The sequence below is a fragment of the Barbus barbus genome, assembly GCF_936440315.1.
Source record: "Barbus barbus genome assembly, chromosome: 13".
Classification (NCBI taxonomy): domain Eukaryota; kingdom Metazoa; phylum Chordata; class Actinopteri; order Cypriniformes; family Cyprinidae; genus Barbus; species Barbus barbus.
In genome coordinates, this window is record NC_136741.1 from 31,180,585 (window position 1) to 31,200,000 (window position 19,416).

The 19,416-nt window shown below is 34.9% G+C and overlaps 1 protein-coding gene across 7 annotated transcripts in view; it reads right to left on the minus strand.

Annotated features, from left to right (window-relative positions):
• The window catches only part of LOC306878748 (TOX high mobility group box family member 2-like), a 129,161-nt gene that overhangs the window by 69,245 nt on the left and 40,500 nt on the right, over window positions 1-19,416 (minus strand). For 4 of the 7 annotated variants that reach the window (XM_079431259.1, XM_079431255.1, XM_079431256.1 and 1 more), the window contains exon 2: window positions 9,010-9,102. The exons of the other annotated variants lie outside the window; for them this stretch is intronic. In XM_079431259.1, coding sequence (XP_079287385.1) covers window positions 9,010-9,102 — 93 coding nt within the window. The remainder of the gene's footprint in view (window positions 1-9,009; window positions 9,103-19,416) is intronic. 7 annotated transcript variants of the gene reach the window in all.

Here is a 19,416-nt window from a genome sequence, read left to right on the forward strand (position 1 = left end):
ATATATATATATATATATATATATATATATATATATATATATATATAATTGTATGTATATATATATATATATATATGTATGTAAAAATAATAATAAAAATACCTGAATTTTTACTTTTTTCATTAACAAATATGCTTTATAATATATATATATATATATATATTTTTTTTTTACACATTTTTAATCATTGTCATTTAACTCAAAGCCGAATAGATCTGAGAGATTCAGAAATTATTCATATTCACTTAAATATTACATTAAGTATCTACTATCCATGAGGAAACCAAATGTTTTAAAGTAAAATAACTAAATAACATTCAAAAAGATTCTTAGCAATATATTTTTTTGAATATTGCGATGGGACTTTACAACATTTATAACATTAAACTGTGATATTATTTGTTAATATTATTTTTATGGCCTTGCATCAGCAGAAGAGTACATGTATGTTCATAAAAAATATAGAATGTTGATAAATTATGAAAATGTTTATATTATTACTTTTTTGCTAAACAATACAATAAAATGCACTGATTAATTGTGCAGATGAATTGTAAATATTTGTGACCCAGGACCACAAAACCAGTCATAAGTTTAAATTTTTCGAAATTGGGATTTATGCATCATCTGAAAACTGAATAAATAATATTTCCATTGATGTATGGTTTGTTATGATAGCACAATATTTGTCTGAGATGCAACTATTAGAAAATCTGGAATCTGAGGGAGCAAAAAAATCTAAATATTGAGAAAATCTCCTTTAAAGTTGTTCAAATGAAGTTCTTAGCAATGCATATTACTAATCAAAAATGAAGTTTTGATATATTTACATGATCTTTACTTAATATCCTAATGATTTTTGACATAAATGAAAAATTAATGTGACCCATACAAATAATTTTTGGCTATTGCTACAAATATATTAAGACATGTTTTTTGCTCCAGGGTCACATCTAGTCTTTAAAGTATTCAATAAAAGCAGATATATATAGTTTTATTAGCGATCGTCCATTGAAAGCAGTTTTTGGATGCTCATAAATCCGTATCACATGAGATTATATTCCAGGATTACAGAGATGAGAACTCAGTTTGAAAAAAAACACAAATTGGCATCAACTGACATTGAGAGTTTGCAGGTCCAAACAACCTAATTACACATCAAAACATTACATTAGTGCATATTTAGCAGAGGAGGAATATTTGAGATCTCATTTGGCTAATCCTGCCGTCTTCAGACGGTTTAGTGTCGACACCTCGCTGTGTGTTTAACGTTTAGCTTACAGATGAAACGGCAGCAAATGAGGGAAACCACTATGAAGAAAGCTCATTAATATCTCAATTGCTTCAGATATGTTTCTATGATATAAATCAGAAGTCTGCAGTCAAAAATCTCAATATGAATTCAATCATTTCTCATCAAATGATCTGAGCTGGTACGATCATTCATGTTATAGATCTATTATCTTAATGAATGACAACTATTGGCTCAAAAGTTTTATAAGAAATATCTGAGACAAAATTGAGACGTAACTGAGCTGTAGGAAAAATCATAAATGATATCTCTTGAAAACCTTAATTGTTTCTCCTTGAACAGTGATGAGATTTAATGGAGAACAAATTCAGAAAACAGATATTTGAGATGTTTCTCCTGAGAAAACAACCCAACAATGTCTCAAATTGTGCTCAGATTTGCCTAAATACCAAAAATCTGCAATTAATAGTCAAACATCTCAATTTGAAACATTTCTCATCAAATGATCTGAGCTGCTCCACATTCATTTATATTATTACTGGATGACAACTAGGGACTCATTTGTGTTTATTTCTCCTAGAAATTTTAGGAAAAAGATATGAGATGAATAATTTGAGCAACAGTGATGAGATTAAATCATTAAATTCAAATCCAGAAAAACAGATGTTTGAGGTGTTTTTTCTGAGAAAAGACTGGTAATCTCACATTTTTCTCAAAAGGGATCTCAACAATGTCTCAAACTGTGCTCAGATAGCAAAAAATTACAAATCAAAAAAGTCAGATTTCAAAATGAACATTTCTCATCAAATGATTTGAGCTTCTTAACAATCATTTCATAGTTCAATACTATTACTAAATGACAACAGTGGCTCGTTTGTGTCTGTTTATTTCTCCTAAAACGTTTTGTAAAAGAAACATCTGAGAGAGTTGAGACATAACTGAGCTATGAACGAGCAACAGCAATGAGATTAAATGGACTGAAGTTCAGAAAAGCAGATGTTTGAGATATTTCTCCTGAGAAAAAAACACTAGTAATCTCACATTTGTCTCAAAAGAGATCTCAACAACATCTCAAATTGTGCTCAGATACCAAAAAACCAAAAGGAACTCAAGCATTTCCCATCAAACGATCTCAGCTGCTATAAATATTCCTTCTGGAGCAAAACTACTGTTTTTTGTTCTTTAGGAGAAATATCTGAGACCAAGCTGATACTTAAACTCCATTAAGTCTCCAGAGCAATAACATTCTCCTCTGGCACCATGTGAAAAAAGGAGGGAAAGAGACTCTCAGTGAGAGAAAGAAAGCCTGTCGGTTTCAGAGCAATAAACTCTCTGAAAATAACTGTGTGTGTGTGTGTGTGTGTGTGTTGTTCAGCTCCAGAGGAAGCTGAAAGGTGAGGGTGGGTGGGTGGGTGTGTGTGCGGTGGGGGGGTGATTTTAGCTAGTGAGCGGATGTTTAACTGAACCAACTTTTAACTGAACCCTGTGTATCTAGATGTAAAGATACCAAACAAAGGCCTAAAACCTCGTTCCCTCCCCTCACCGCAACACCTGACGCACGGGGCCAAGGAGAAACGGCACGTTTCCTCTCAGAGCTGTTAAAGTGGTTGTTCTGAGCTCAACCTTCATGCCATGGTTTGGTTAGACTTCTTAAAAGGCGGCTGAGGAGACGCTTGATAAAAGGCAGATAATTTTAAACCATTCATATGTAAATGCATGTACGCATCCGGAAAACTGAGCGAAAAAAAAGAAGTTTTCTTCCCTCTGTCTTTTTTTAGATCGTTCCTCAGAACTCTGGGCATTGTAAAAATATCATATTTTTCAGTTTTATTTATGAACGTGTCAAGACTCTGTGAGAGAACTTTAACTAACTGCAGAATAATGAAATACACAAATCCACACCAAATACAAGTTTGAATATTTCTATATTTCTCTTTCTATATTTTTTATGATGATGCAGTTATTAAAATAATCCAAATCGCCCACAGAATCCAGGGTTTTGAGCAATGTGTTTCCATGACTTTTCCAGGCTTTCATGAATAGTGGATGAGGATTGTTTTTTATATCGCTTTGTAGAGAAGATTACAGTAAATGACAGTAACACTTTAAATAAGCCTTTATATATAATGAATATTGCAATGCAAGCATTTGAATGCATTAATTATGCCTTGTAATGCACCATATCATGCATTCTCAACATTGTATTGCTTATTTATTGTTATAACTTTAGAAAGAACAAAAAAAAAAACACACTACAAAAAAAAAAAAAAAAAAAAACGTCATAATGCATTTTAACCTTGGTAACAATTATTTATGAAAAGACATTGCATTACAATGCATTACAACATATATTATGAATAACTTCATAATGCACTATACATAAAGGCTTTAAGTAAAACGTTACCAAAATGACAAAAAAAGACATAATGACTTTTTCAGGCCTGAAAATTGTAGTTTTACAATTTCTAAAGAATTTCATATTACCATACTTGCTTAAAAACCATACATTTTATGATATTTTTATTAGTTAGTGCTTATTCCTATTAAAATATAAAAAATATATATTAAAAAAAAAAAACATGCCATGGAAATGCTCTTTAATAATACCATGATATTGTTTAAAATACTTCACAGTACAATGAGGTCTGGATAATGGAATCAAATACTGCATCATCGTCAGTATTTTCTATGACTTTTCCAAGCTTGAAAATTAGAATTTAAAAATACTATAGTACTACCACAAATGTTCAGAAACTATTATATAATCATGCACTTTGTGGTTTTTATATTAGTTTCCTTATAAAACATGCTTACTATTACTAAAACATGAAAATATTTACAATAATAAAATAAATATGTACATTTTATGAATACTGGTTTGAACACTATCAAGATGGTAATACCATGGTATTGTTGAAATGTAATTCAAAGTACAGTGACATACTGTAAGGATAAGGAAAGCAAATGGTACCATGGCCTATATACCATCTTTCAAGCCTGGAAAAAACCCATCAACATTTTCAAATTCCTTGATATTTGCAGGTTTTTTCCTGGCCGTGGGAACCCTGATAATGGATAAGGTAGGAGCGGTCAGCATGAGCTGCTTTGTTCGCACTCCAGCGCTGATAAATGATTTACGATGTCGGTTTCTGGAATATCAATACCATCTCTTTTCTAATTAAAAAGAAGCCACCCACAATATTGCACACGACGGTATTCAGTCGAGCAGGACGACGAGAAGATCATTCCAAGTGAAAAGCTTCTGCAGCAGAGGATTCTTCGTGCTTTGGAACTATTTTATTTCCATAGTTTCACATTTTCAGTTAATGTGCTGAGTAGATCAATTGAAAACAAAAGTGCACACGGTTCAAGTTTTTCCAGTGAGTCAGACGTGTTTTACTTTGTTAAATACGAACGTCCTTTCAAGTAACGGAAAGTGAAAAAGGAAACTTAGGTAATTCTGAGTCAAACGTGCTCACTTTTGATAGTGAGTCACTCTTGAGGGTGATAATGTGTGAACATTTGCAGCATTGCAAACGTAAGATGAGTGTATTTGCAGCAGTGATGCTCAACTGCAGAAACATTACCACATGTGCACATGATAAAAATGATTCCTATCTAAACATGATACTAAAATTACTGTGTGTTCACGTGCATCTTCCAAATACTACACTGCATTCAACAAATGCACTATAGTAAATATGTTTTTCTACTAATATTGTTTAACAAATGCATACAGGATGTGTCCACATTGGTCATTATGTTAATTTGTTTCACAAAATGTATTTCTGTGTAAATTATGATGTACAGTTTGTTTTGGTTTCACAAATAATTCGCACAGATATCAATCTGTGCATGTCTCATGAATGAGGTTTAATGTGAAGAAAAATAGCAACTATTCACTAAACAAAAATTACCATAGTATAACCATACATTTTATGATCTTTTTTGGTGTGTATTATTACTAAAATATGACAATATTTGAAATAATAAAATAGTAATACATATAAAAATGCTAATGCAAATAAAATAGCAATAACAATATCCACATGAAATGATAGGCACTAATAAATACTTGTACCAAACATTAGTACTGTAGTATTATCACACATGCTCAAAAACCATTGTATATCCATATGTGTTATGACCTTTTTTATTAGTGCTTATTGCTTATTATTACTAAAATATTTAAAATAACAATAGAAAATTAAATATAACTATATAAAAAAGTAAAACTATGTCAATAGGAAGAAAAATAGCTATAAAAATATACAAATTAAATCATATTAACTAAAAAATAGTTAATATGTCTAAATAGTCTAAATAGTAAATAGTCTAAATATTCCTAGTTTAAGTTTAATAGTAATGACTTAAGTTTAATAGTAATGACTTTATGAATTTCTTTACTGATAAAATAGATAACATCAGAAATACAATAACAAATGTAGATTCTACTGCGTCTAGTATTTCAGCTTCATTCATCGCACCCAAAGAAAAACTGCAGTGCTTTACAACTATAGGACAGGAAGAGCTAAATAAACTTATCAGTGCATCTAAACCAACAACGTGTTTATTAGATCCTGTACCCACTAAACTACTGAAAGAGTTGTTACCGTTCGACACTATAGACCATGACATACTCATAGATCGATTACAAAACTATACTGGTATTCAAGGGCAGGCTTTAAGATGGTTTAGATCCTACCTGTCCGATCGCTACCACTTTGTTCATTTAAATGGAGAGTCATCACAATTATCACCAGTAAAGTATGGAGTACCACAAGGATCTGTCCTCGGTCCTCTGCTATTTTCAATATACAAGTTGCCTCTTGGTAATATTATTAGAAAATACGGGATTAGTTTTCATTGTTATGCTGATGATACTCAACTATATATCTCAACAAGACCAGATGAAACTTCTAAACTATCTAAGATAATAGATTATGTAAAAAATGTAAAAGATTGCATGACCAATAATTTCCTCTTATTAAATTCAGATAAGACAGAGATATTACTTATTGGACCAAAAAACAGTACACAGAATCTCTTGGATTACAATTTACAACTAGACGGATGTACTGTCACATCCTCTAAAGTCAAACATTTGGGTGTTATATTAGACAGCAACTTGTCCTTTGAAAATCATATTTCCCATGTTACAAAAACAGCATTCTTCCATCTTAGAAACATTGCTAAGCTTCGAAACATGCTACCTGTTTCTGATGCAGAAAAGCTAGTTCATGCATTCATGACCTCTAGACTGGACTATTGTAATGCACTGCTAGCTGGTTGTCCTGCATCTTCAATAAACAAGCTACAGATAGTCCAAAATGCAGCGGCTAGAGTTCTTACCAGGTCAAGAAAATATGATCATATTACCCCAATTTTACAGTCTCTGCACTGGCTACCTATTAAGTTCCGTATCATTTACAAAATATTATTACTTGCCTATAAGGCCCTAAATGGTTTAGCTCCTGCGTACCTAACTTGTCTTCTACCACGCTACAATCCAACCCGCTCTCTAAGGTCGCAAAACTCTGCACTTTTGGTAGTACCTAGGATAGCAAAGTCCACTAAAGGAGGTAGAGCTTTTTCACATTTGGCTCCCAAACTCTGGAATAGCCTTCCTGATAACGTTCGGGGTTCAGACACACTCTCTCTGTTTAAATCTAGATTAAAGACACATCTCTTTAGCCAAGCATTCACATAATGCATCTTATAATCTTGTACTGCAGTTATATCTGATCAAATGTACATTATTATTATTCTTTAGCTTGGTTTGAACAAATCATTTTTGCTTAGATGGAACAGCAGCTACGCTAATTATGTCTCTATTTGTTTCTCTGTTGATTAACATCCCGTGGCAACTAGGAATGACAGAAGCTTCAGTCTGGATCCAACCCTTAAATGATCTGAGATGACCGAACACCTGAGAAAAGATGATGCCAACCCCTCAGAGGACCTCAGAGGATGCCAAAGCTCAGACAACATACAGAATTACCAAATTTTGCCATAAATTAAATATATTAAGGTTCTGCAATATATAAATATATTGTGGAAACTTAAATTCCTGTAGAGCTGCTTTGCAACGATTTGTATCGTAAAAAGCACTATACAAATAAACTTGAATTGAATTGAAATAGTAAAAATGCAAATAGTACCCATGTCTAAAAACCATTGTATAACCATTTATTTATTGCTTTCTATTACTAAAATATTTAAATAATAATAAAATAGAAAACAAACAACACTAACAAAACATTGCACCAAAAAGTACTGTGACATTCTCTAAAATACCTTAGAGTACCATGAATATGGTAATCATTCAGTGTTATGGTATTACCATCTGAGTCTGCCACAGAATGTTTTGTAAGTCAAAGCAGTAACACTTGACTGTTCGGTTTTGGCTCAAACTTGAATTTCATCCTGTAGTGTGTGTGTGTGTGTGTTGGTGGGAGGTTATGGTGGGTGTGAAGTGTGGCCCTATGGGGACATATAGAGACTCTCAGTTCATCATGTGACCCTCAGAGAACCACAAAACCACCACAGACAGACAGACAGACAGACAGAGTCATGCTCACACAACAGGGGGCACTAGAGAAAGCCCTGATCCAAACCTAGTGTGCTGCCTACACAGACCACCATGAGCAAACCAAGTATTGATTACAAGTACTTTTATAGTTTGAGGACAATAAATAATCTACTTCACAGTTCAATCAAAACTGATTATTCTACCTAGTATCTGTGTGCTGTTTTATATTCGTATTAAAGTTAGTTTAGCAACATGTTTATGTACTGTACAACTCTCGACTTGAATCACTGTTTGTTTGAGTTGTTGACTATGCAGAGTATTACAAACCAATCACTAGTGAGGCTTCGTTTCAGTTAGGATGCTAAAGACTTAAGGCTCATTCACACCAAAAATGATAATTATATAACCACACCAATGGACGATAACGTTCGTTTATTAAATGCATGCACTGGAAAAGTTTGGCATCTGTCACTTTAAATGCTCGTGCTCTTTAAAGTCAGGTGGATTCTGATTGGTTGTCAGTGTTTTTATCATTCATCATCTGGAAAAAATAAATCACCCCATAATTTCAACAATATTTTTAGTCTTTAGTTATCGTTATTGTTGTGGTGCGGATTGGAATTAGAATTACGAAGTGTTAACGTAAAACTACATTTTTCATTATTCATTTACACAACAACATGCAAGCACTCCATGTAAAATACAAATATGCAAATTTGTGAAAATGGTGACGTCGTGTGCATTTAGTCTATAGGAATGTGTATGTGCACAGGCACATAGGGTTTTATACAAAGTCACAGCACCAACTACTGGCCTGGAATACATAATACAGCGTTTTTAGTCGTGATTGCAGAGTCTTTTTTACAGCGTTGTCGTCTATATGCATAACTTTTCAAAAACATAAAAGAAAAAAAACTTTTACATTGTTGTTGTGTAAAACATACATTGTACATTGTTGTCATGTAAAAAGTACCCTTAGAACGATTATTTATGTTTTAGTTGTCATTATAGTTATTTTCCTTAGTGTGAAGGGCCAGAAACATGCTAAAATAGTATGCAACTGCAAACAGTAACTACACAAGCTCGATTTTACAACTAGTACGTGTTGCATTGGCAATGTATGCTATAGCATTGATGTTAGCATCTGTAATTGTATAGAGTATGTTTCTGGTCTGCTAGCCGCTTGGATCAGAGCAAAGAAGGAGGTAAGAGCGTCGGGTCTCACCCCTGAAGAGGGCAGTCTTTTCTCCTCAGGGTTGGGCCTCACGGGTAAAGCGCCGTACAGCCTAACACCTCGATCTCCTACACCGTATCTGCTCTGAGAGATGGAGAAAAGAGGAGACAGAGAGGACAGAAAAACAGAGGACAACAGGCCCGACTTAGAAGAGGAACAAGAGACACAAACCACAGGAGACAATCCTCATCACTAATCAAAACATCAGCAATAACAAACAGGATTTCTGTGGTGTTTTCCCTCACTAAAATGATACTAGGCTGGATGTTGTGGCCTGTTTCCAGGGTGTTGCTATGCAGAGTGGTTGCTAGGGTACTCCAGATGGTTTTAAGTGTTTTACTATGTTGTTGCGAGTGTGTTGTTAAGCAGGTGTTTGCATTCTAATTGGTTGCTAGGGGGCTTTTAAGTGTGTCACTATGTGGTTGTCAGGGTGTTGCTATGCAGCTGTTTCTGTTCAGAGTTGTTGCTAGGGTGCTCCAGATTATTTTAAATGTGTTACTATGTGGTTGCCAGGGTGTTGCTATGCAGTTGTTTGCATTCTAAGTAGTTTTCAGGGGGCTCAAGATGTTTTAAAGTGTGTTACTATGTGGTTGCCAGGGTGTTGCTATGCAGATGTTTGTGTTCAGAGTGGTTACTAGGGCAATCCAGATGGTTTTAATTATGTTATATGTGGTTGCTATGCAGTTGTACAGAGTGGTTGCTAGGATGCTCCAAATGGTTTAAATTGTGTTACTACGTGGTTGCCAGGGTGTTGCTATGTAGTTGTTGGCATTCTAAATGGTCGCTAGGGGTCACCAGGTATTTTAAGTGTGTTACTTTGTGGTTGCCAGGGTGTTACTATGCAGTTGTTTGTGTTCTGAGTGATTGCTAGGGTGCTTTAAATGTTTTAATCCTGTTGCTATGTAGTTGCTAGGGTAATGTTATCTAGATATGGCTCCCCTCTCAGTGTGTGTCTGTTTTTTTGTTTTTTTTTTCCAGCGGTTTTATCATCCAGAAGGTGTAAATTGTGTATCTGAACTGTAATACTTGCTGTCAGGGCTTTGATCACATGACTATCAGCACTAGTACCAGTGATGATTGACTTAAACGTCACTAATAACATATTGTGCTCAGCAGGAATAATGACATATGAACTGATTTCAGTCAGTAATTCTGGCCTCTTCCCACTGTGTGTATCAGTGTGTGTGTGTGTGTGTGTGTGAGAGAGAGAGTGAGTGTGTATGATCTCCTCTGTCCCTCTCTGTGTGTGAGGCTTGTTTGAGGAAACGCTCCCGGCAGGAGTTTTGGCAGTCTAGGTTTTGGGAATCGGAGCAATCCAACATCTAATGATTCACACAAGAGAGTGTGCCAGACACACACACAGGCATATGAAACTAGAGTAGTGTACTTGTAGTGCACACTGCTGTCTATCAAATGACCCAAGAGAAATATTACAAGAGGATGATGAAATACGGCCTCAGGCTCATTAACAAATCACCATGGTAAACGTACAAGAGAGAGATTACATGTAATCTGGATTATATAATCAGATTCCAAAAATGTAGTAAGTGTAATTTGATTACAGTACATTTTAAAATGTACATAATCAGATTACATTTACTTTCTATGGATTACATGATTACAAATTATTCACAATTCCAAATTTAGGTCATACACTAATAAGTCTATAAGTAATCTATAAGTAATCCAAAAGTAGTCAGAATACATTACCTAAAATAAATTACATTACAAACTTAAATATTCATCATATCATTAGAAATCAACAGACTTCAATGTGTAAGTAATATACCCAGCACTGTGTATGAACATGGAAAAGATAAAATAGGTAGGTTGTTTATTTTAAATACTCAAAAGTACCTAACATGTTTGATCTTTGGACACGCACATCGCAAAGTACCACAGTAATACCAGCTGACACATCACAGTACCATGGTATCTTCAATCTCTTCTAATTGCTTGATGTCAAATCTTTTCTTACACTAATATTCAACAATCATTCTCTCTCAGCCAGTCTTCAAAACACAAGCAAACCCACACGTGAAGTGATTCAAGCGCTGGACGAATCTGCATATCACTGTAAATCAGAAAGTGGTGTATGACTAACAATATGCTGTCAAGTAAATCCAGAGTGCCGTATTTAGCGCGGTGAGAATGTCCCTCATCAGAAGTGACAGCTTGGACCGGCCGTGATGATTGTGCCGCTAATCGCCCAGACAGACTGAAGGGATCGTGGGATGTTGTCATCTACTTTTCTTTCTTTCTCTCTGATTTGTATCTCTCTCATCACTGCGGCTAAACTTAGACAGACGACAGGGGTTTTCTGCACCTTGTGTCTTCCTGTTAACCGCCGCACGTGTCCGTTCCCTTTACTGCAAACTTTACTGTAACCCGTGGGTGACTTGAGGGGGCATTTCTGAATGTCTCTGCCGAACAGATACCAGAATGATTGTGGTGAAATCGCCTGTTTGACTGGAAGTTGAGTTTAAAATAAAAAGCTCATGGATTAACATTAGTAGTTGACATGATGTTGTGTATTTCTGCTAGCTTAGCTAACTTGCGATGTGGCTACTAATACATGCAGACACATACAAACACATGCAAATACTGTGATATATATATATATATTGAAATCACACTAACTTGTGCATGCTTAAGCATGCAAGGGAAAGACCATGTAACATATTCCTCTTCTGAATAATGTGACTCGATGAACTGGTAATTAAAACTAAAATTATTAAAAACAATTGTAATTGACAAAGTTGAAATAAATATTAGATGAAAAACATAGATAAAAATTAAATAAAACATTAAATTTATTAAATTATATTGCAATAAAAAATAAATTAAAATAATTTAAACTTTAAAATATATTAAAACTAAATAGAAATATATTTTAAAAATAAAAATGACACAAGTGAATGAAATTACTAAAACTTATAAACTGAAAATATAAAAATAAAAGCTAATTCAAAATATGGATACATAACATTACAGTATATAAATAAAGCTAAAATAATGCTGAATAAGACCAGGAATATGCATATAGAGAGGTCATGTAAGCATGCAATGCTGTGTTAAATATAAAAACGCTAACGTCGACTCTTTCTAACACGATAGTGAAGGAGAAAGGACGTTTAAAAACAAACAAACAAGACCGAATCCGCATCAAAGAGAAACTCAAAGCACCAGCTGCTTGATGCAAATGTTCCGTAAACCACAAGACCATTACTGCAGTTTGAATATTGGATATTATTACAATGCAAATTGCATAGGGCCAGAGATTAAGTTGCAATTATGGCCTGAAAAGCATCTAGACCGGTGGAATGATTCTATTTCAGGCGCTGCGCACTGGGCTGTCGACAGCAGGGATGGACTTAGTAATATTAAATATAGTATAAAATACTAGGTGGTGTGGTTGGGTACTAAGTGTGTGTTTAAGCGATCATGCCAAACACTTAACGCTGCTCAATAAGGGCGCGATAAATTAACTCGACCAGCAGGAGAATAAATGTCAACCCTGCCGTGGAACCCAATACTTAAAGGAACAGTTCGACCAAAAATGAAGATCCTCAACTCATACGATGCTATTTTTGTGTGTAAAACATTCAAGGAATGTTCACTCTGCTTTTTTCTATACAGTTCATAATGACCGAGTCTGTCATGCTTCAAAAAGGATAAAAATACCACGCTAGTATCATAAAGTCATTGTGACTTCTGTACTATAATTATAATATAAAAACTCTTCTGACTCAAATGTAAGATACTTTTATGATGTTTTTGTCTGTATGTACTTTCATTGCATGGGAAAGAGCAGCGTGAGGGTGTCTGATGAGTAAATGATGACTGGATCTTCATTAGTGGGTGAACTAGTCCTCTAACTGGAAGTTCTGTCCAGTGTTTTTCCATCTGTGAGTCATAAAACATAATCAAAACAAACTAATATAAAAGAGTGCGATTGATTATAAATGAGACGGAAACGGATCCATCTCTGGCCGTCTTTCTTTCGCTTTGGAGTGATCGTTAGATTTCTCGTTAGTCTTTCACAGATTCTGTCTCATTATGTAAATAGGGGGAATTGTCTTTTGGGTAGTGTGTGTGTGTGTTTAATTAGGATAACACAGAAAAATGTGGATGGGGGGCTACTGATCACCTGCATCACAATACAACACACACACACACACATGTTGGTTTTTGTGGTTTATGGGGACTCTCCATAGGCGTAATGGTTTTTATACTGAACAAACTGTGTGTGCTATTGCCCTACACCAACCCTACACCTAAACCTAGCCCTCACAGGAGACTTTGTGCATTTTTAGATTTTCAAAAAAACACCATTTAGTATGTTTTTTAAGCCTTTTGAATTACGGAGACATAGGCAGTGTCCTCATAAACCACCTTCATATTGTAATACCTCTGTCATACCCATGTCATTATACAAATTTGTGTCCTCATAAACCACACACACACACACACACAGGTCATTACCAGGATCTGTGCTGCTTTTGTGGGAAAATGACAAGAATTCCACAAATGAATTAAAAAAAGGTCAAATAATGGAGTTGACTATTTATTGCACTCTTATACATAATCAAAATAACTGTAATATTTCATAAACCTTTACCTGATCCGTTAACACTCACTAATTTGTATTACTACTCTGAGGTACTAATATGTACCAAAACTCAAACCGGACAGAAGATGTTTGAGATTCAGAAAGTCACGTCTGATGTTAATCAGTCAATTAATTTGCAGAGTTAAGTAAACTGCACATTAACAAAACTCCTAAAATCTTTAAAATTATTAGTATTTTAAAATACTTTTTTTTTTCTTAAATACTTAATATTAATTATATACGTTATTGTAAATTATTTTTCCAACTAAGCACATTTCTGGATGTCCCTGAATTGAGGTTCAGTCAGATTTAACTCATTTCCGAGCACAAAACTACAGTCAAATAAACCCATACACACAGTCTGCATTATATCTGTAGGACGCTGATGTTTCTCTGAGACATTTCGCTACTTAAAACTAATCTAAAGTGAACGAGCGGTCTGAGCGATGGCTTTTATTTCTCTCTGTCATTGCATCACAGCTCAAATCTCTAAAGCACACAATGTTCCCACAGGCCTTTACATCGAAAATAACTCTGGCTGGACGCCGTCCAGTTAATAACTGTGTTTGTACAATCAACATATTGTTTTGGCCATGTGAAGATGAATGGCCTGTTTAAACGAGAGGGACAGACTAACAGAGAGAGACAGAGCGCTGCTGATCGAATGAGTAGAAATGAAAATAGTCAAGCTGCTGTGAATATTTACAGATGTTAAAATATAAATAGGCTAGCAGATTTTCTGGTGAAAATATGAGCGCTGTTTGATTATGCAAAACTCTGCTGGGGTTTTGTGATTGACTGGGATGTTGCTTTGCAGTTACCAAGGTGTTTTTATTGGTTTTTACTGCATTGCTATGCATTTACTACAGTTTCCTGGCTGGTTCCCAGTGCATTTGCTGCATAATAATGGATTTTGTGATTGGCCAGGGTGTTGCTATGCCATTGCTTAAGTGTTCTCATTGGTTTTCAATGATGGGAAGTAACTGATTACATGTAATCTGGATCAAAAGACAAAAAATAAGTACTTGTAATTAGATTGTTACATTTTTAAATATTCACAATTAGACAATTACATTTTTAGTGATTACATGATTACATATTACAATTAAATTTAAAACACATTAAAATGCACAAATTCATGTTATTTCTTATATTAAATATTTACTTGAAGTTCCCCCGAGATTTTAAATTAGTAAGTGTATAATTAAGCAAGACATTTGCATATTTACAATTCTCTGACATTGGGTAATGGTCACATGACATGCAAGTAAACAAATAAAACGTTTCGCTTTTTTAATAAGTGTTTATTTTGATGCTAAAATTATTTATTTTAATTTACCATTTTTTATGATTTAATTGATTAGCTTTTCATTAAACTCACAAACCCCCTGCAGTTCCTTCACGAACCCCTGTTTGGAAAAATGTAATGTACTTCATGTTCTTATAAACAAAGGATAGCACAAAACCAGTCATGAGGGACAATTTTTTTAAATTGAGATTTATACATCATCTGAATAAACAAGCTTTCCATTGATGTATGGTTTGTTATGATCGGACAATATTTGGCTGAGATGCAACTATATGAAAATCTGGAATCTGAGGGAGCAAAAAAATCTAAATATTGAGAAAATCTCCTTTAAAGTTGTTCAAATGAAGTTCTTAGCAATGCATATTACTAATCAAAAATGAAGTTTTGATATATTTTCAGTAGGAAATTTACAAAATATCTTCATGGAACATGATCTTTACTTAATATCCTAATGATTTTTGGCATAAAAGAAAAATCTATAATTTTGACCCATACAATGTATTTTTGGCTATTGCTACAAATATACCCCAGCGACTGCTTTTGTGCTCTTTGTGTTTTTTTCATCAATATGGTACAAAATTATCCTGTTAATCAATGCGATAAACAACTTTGGAATAACCTAAAAGTAGTCTCATTATATTATTTAAAATGTGTAATGTAATGGATTATGTTACTAACTACAATTTTTTTATGTAATTTGAAATCAGTAACAGAGTACAATTTGTAAGTAATCTACCCATCACTGTTTTTACTGAAGTGCTTTATGTTTACTATGATGTTCTGGCATGATTTAAGTACGCAGTGAATTTGCAAGCACGCATGCACGTGATCTCGCCTGTTTCAGCGTTTCCTCTGCGACTGTCAAACTCACAGTCAGAGTGAAAACAAAAGAGGCCAATCATGTTACTTTCATTTCAAACACTCAAAACAGCCAATCAGAGGCGGGTTTCTCTTCTCACCCTCCAGCGCAGCTGTAAAGGTGATGCTGACTGGATCATATGATTCAAACTGAAAATACCTTCTGACTGTCAATCATCCTTCTGACTTGACATAATCACAGAGATGCTGACAAACTTTCTTATGAGTAAGAACGGTCACAGAATTTGAATGCAATGATGCCCACAGGAATCATAAATGAGATCTCAACAAAAGACAGTAATGAGATCAAATCAAGACTGTAGTGTGTTTCTACTAACAGAAAGACCTATTAGGGTCTCATTAGGGAATTTTAAGTTGATATTTCAATGTAACATAACTAAGAAAGCAACATCTGAGCTATAAAACGTTCCTCTAACAATTTGACTGTAAGCTTGGCAACAGGTTTCTGAGGCTGAACCAATCGCCGTCAGGCTTCCCTGTTCCTCATCCTCTTTCTTTCCCGAGTATTTGGTGTTATGTCACCGTTCCATACACAGTAATGACAAAAAAGAGGCCGCATTAAAATAATCTTCCGTTCGCAGGCCAGACAAAAGAAGGAAAGTGATTTCTTAACATGAAAGCAATCTACTTACAACCATCTGCTCGTCGTCTAAATCAAAAGTGCTGTTTCCAGAGAAAAGCCTTCCAAACACTCGCTGCCAAACACACATTTGAGACGTGATGGAGTTTGAAGAAGCCAAGTCGCAAAAACATTGTTCTCGCAAGTTAAGACAAACTCATTTGGATGCTAACAGACAGACAACAGACCAGTGAAACTTCTTATGCTGAATTCAGTCCAAATCAGCACACGCTGTAAAAAATAACGATTTCAATTAGAACCGCAAAGTGTTTTATAGTCTGATGCCATACGAGAAGTATTAAACTTCAGTCTGTGTGTGTGTGTGCGTGTGTGTGTGTGTGTGCGTGCTCCAGACATGAATGTGCTGTTACTTTACTAAGCGATCAGATGCAGGATTTTTACCTACTGAACGATCAAACAGGTGAAAAAATCCCAAACGATCACAGAAACACTTGGGCCTATAATTAACCACATAGCATTACAATATCACTCAGATCTCCTTAGCAACCACCCAGAACAACCTAGTAACTGCAAAGGAATCTCCTGGCAACCACTAAAACACTTATCAACCCCATAACAACACACTAAAAAATCACCCAGAACCCCTTAGCAACCACATAGCAACACCCTGGCAACCACCCAAAACAGCCAAAACAGAAAAATAAGGGTTTAAAATTACATTATTAAAATTTAAAAATTTAGATTTTTTAAAATGTTGTACCTTTTTGGGTACAACAGCTTGTCCCAAGTGCAGTACCCTTGAAAGAACATATTTGTACCTTTTTTACACCTAATAGGTACATATTAGTACCTAAAGGGTATGTATTACTACTCTAAGGTACTAATATGTACCTATTAGGGGTAAAAAAAGGTACAAATATGTCCTTTTAAGGGTACTGCTCCAGGGACAAAGTGTGGTCCCCAAAAAGGTAAAATTTTAAACCCTTATTTTTCTATGTGAAGCAGTAAGTTTTACACTTTAAAAATACAATTTCAGTTCAAACACAAAAACTTAAACTATACTGATTGTAATTGACAATGTTAGACTTTTAATTTGCCTAGAGTCTTACACTGTAAAAGTCGAATTTGAGTTGAAACACAAGAAAAGTAAAACTGTGATTGCATTTGGCAACTTTAGACTTTTAATCTGTCTAAAAATCCATTCAGAACGCCTTAGCAACCACATAGCAATGCCCTGGCAACCACCCAGGACAACCAGGCAGTGCGTTTTACACTTTAAAACTCTAGTTTAAATTCAGACACAAAAAAGTGAAACTATAATGATTGTATTTAATAACTTTAGACTTTTAATTTGTCCAAAAATCACTTCCATCTCCTCAGCAACCACCCAAAACAGCCTAGCAACTGTAAATCAATACCCTAGCAACCACAAAAACACTAGCTTCCACAGCACACTAAAAATCCATTTGAACTCCCCTAGCAACCACATAGCAACACCCTGGCAACCACCCAGAATAGCCAAGCAGTACATTTCACACTTTAGTTCAAACACAAGAAAGCTGAAACAATGACTGTATTTGACAACTGCAAACTTTTCATTTGTCCTACAGCAGAAGAGATTATATTAAAAGCCTGTACAGCAAAAATAGGTGAATATATATTTCCGTACATGAATGTCTAATACCTTTCTAACACGTCAGACATTTATTGGTGTATCCAGGGCATTAGGCTGGCGACAGCGCTAGTGACAGTTTTAGCCTGTGAGTATGAGACCTTCTGATCCCGCCGTGTGTGTGTGTGTGTGCACGTGTGTGTAATGATCTCATGGGGTTTATTTTCCACAGCAGATGTCTCGTGTTGAACAACGCAGTAAATTGGCGTCCATGCTGACAGACAGATCAACATGTACTGAAAATATGAGAGACATGCAAACACACACACACTCACACACACACACACAAATACAAACATTATCGTTTCATCTTAGGCAATTAAATAAGATTAAAACAGGTTCAGTTCAGCGGCGAATGTGCATATGCAGGTGTCATCGTATCAAATCTCATTTTAGCTGCTCCTATCTTTCATAAAGTTTGTCAAACCAGCATCAGAAAGAAAAATCACAAATGCAATCTCTTAAAAATCTCAATCCTCGCCTGCATCTTAAACAAAATATATGAAACATGAGCTATGAACGAGCAATCAAATGTTCCTGTGGGGTTGCCAAAGTAAGATTAGACTCATAAAAAGCAAAAATGTTTCACAAAACCTCATAAAAATGTCTTTTACCACGATATGCATTATAAAAGTTCATAATAAACTAAAACTCAACAGGTTTGGGTTTAACAGTCAAATAACGTTCGTAAGCCACAAAATTAATTCTCTAAAAGTAAATGTTAACAGTTTCATCAGGAATAATGTCGAATCTGGCAGTCGTGTGTTTACTTTATGAGTAATGCAATTACATAAACTAATACCAGCACATTTCACAGACGAGCCACACAGCGCTGTTCTGAGGTCAGTTTCTACTCAAACACTGAAGATGCAGCTGTGTCCCTACAGAAAAACACTGCGACAGACTGCAAATAAGCAACGTCTTAAATGTGCAACATCTCAGGCCTATATGTCCGTTGGCGTGGGAGATCGTTGCTTATATCTGCTGAAAAAGATGATTCATGTGTTCTGCCCTGGAGACTTTTGCACCGCAATGATGGCTACAGAAAACTGTTTGTGTGATACTAAAAGTGCATGCTAAGATATTGTGGTTGGCACAAAACAGCAAAGAGTCATTCTAACGGCATGAATTCAGGTCTGGTGGAGTTTTGCAATAGGGTATAATACAACAGCATTCAAGAGTTCTGTTAGAGAACCTAGTGTGCTGCACTGCATCAAGACTGCATCATCACTACAAATTAAAAATAAAATATAAAACATATTCATCTACACAACAAAATGAATACAAACACTATTGAGGCTCAGTTTAAGGTTCTATCTATCTTTTTTTGCATTTTTAAATACATA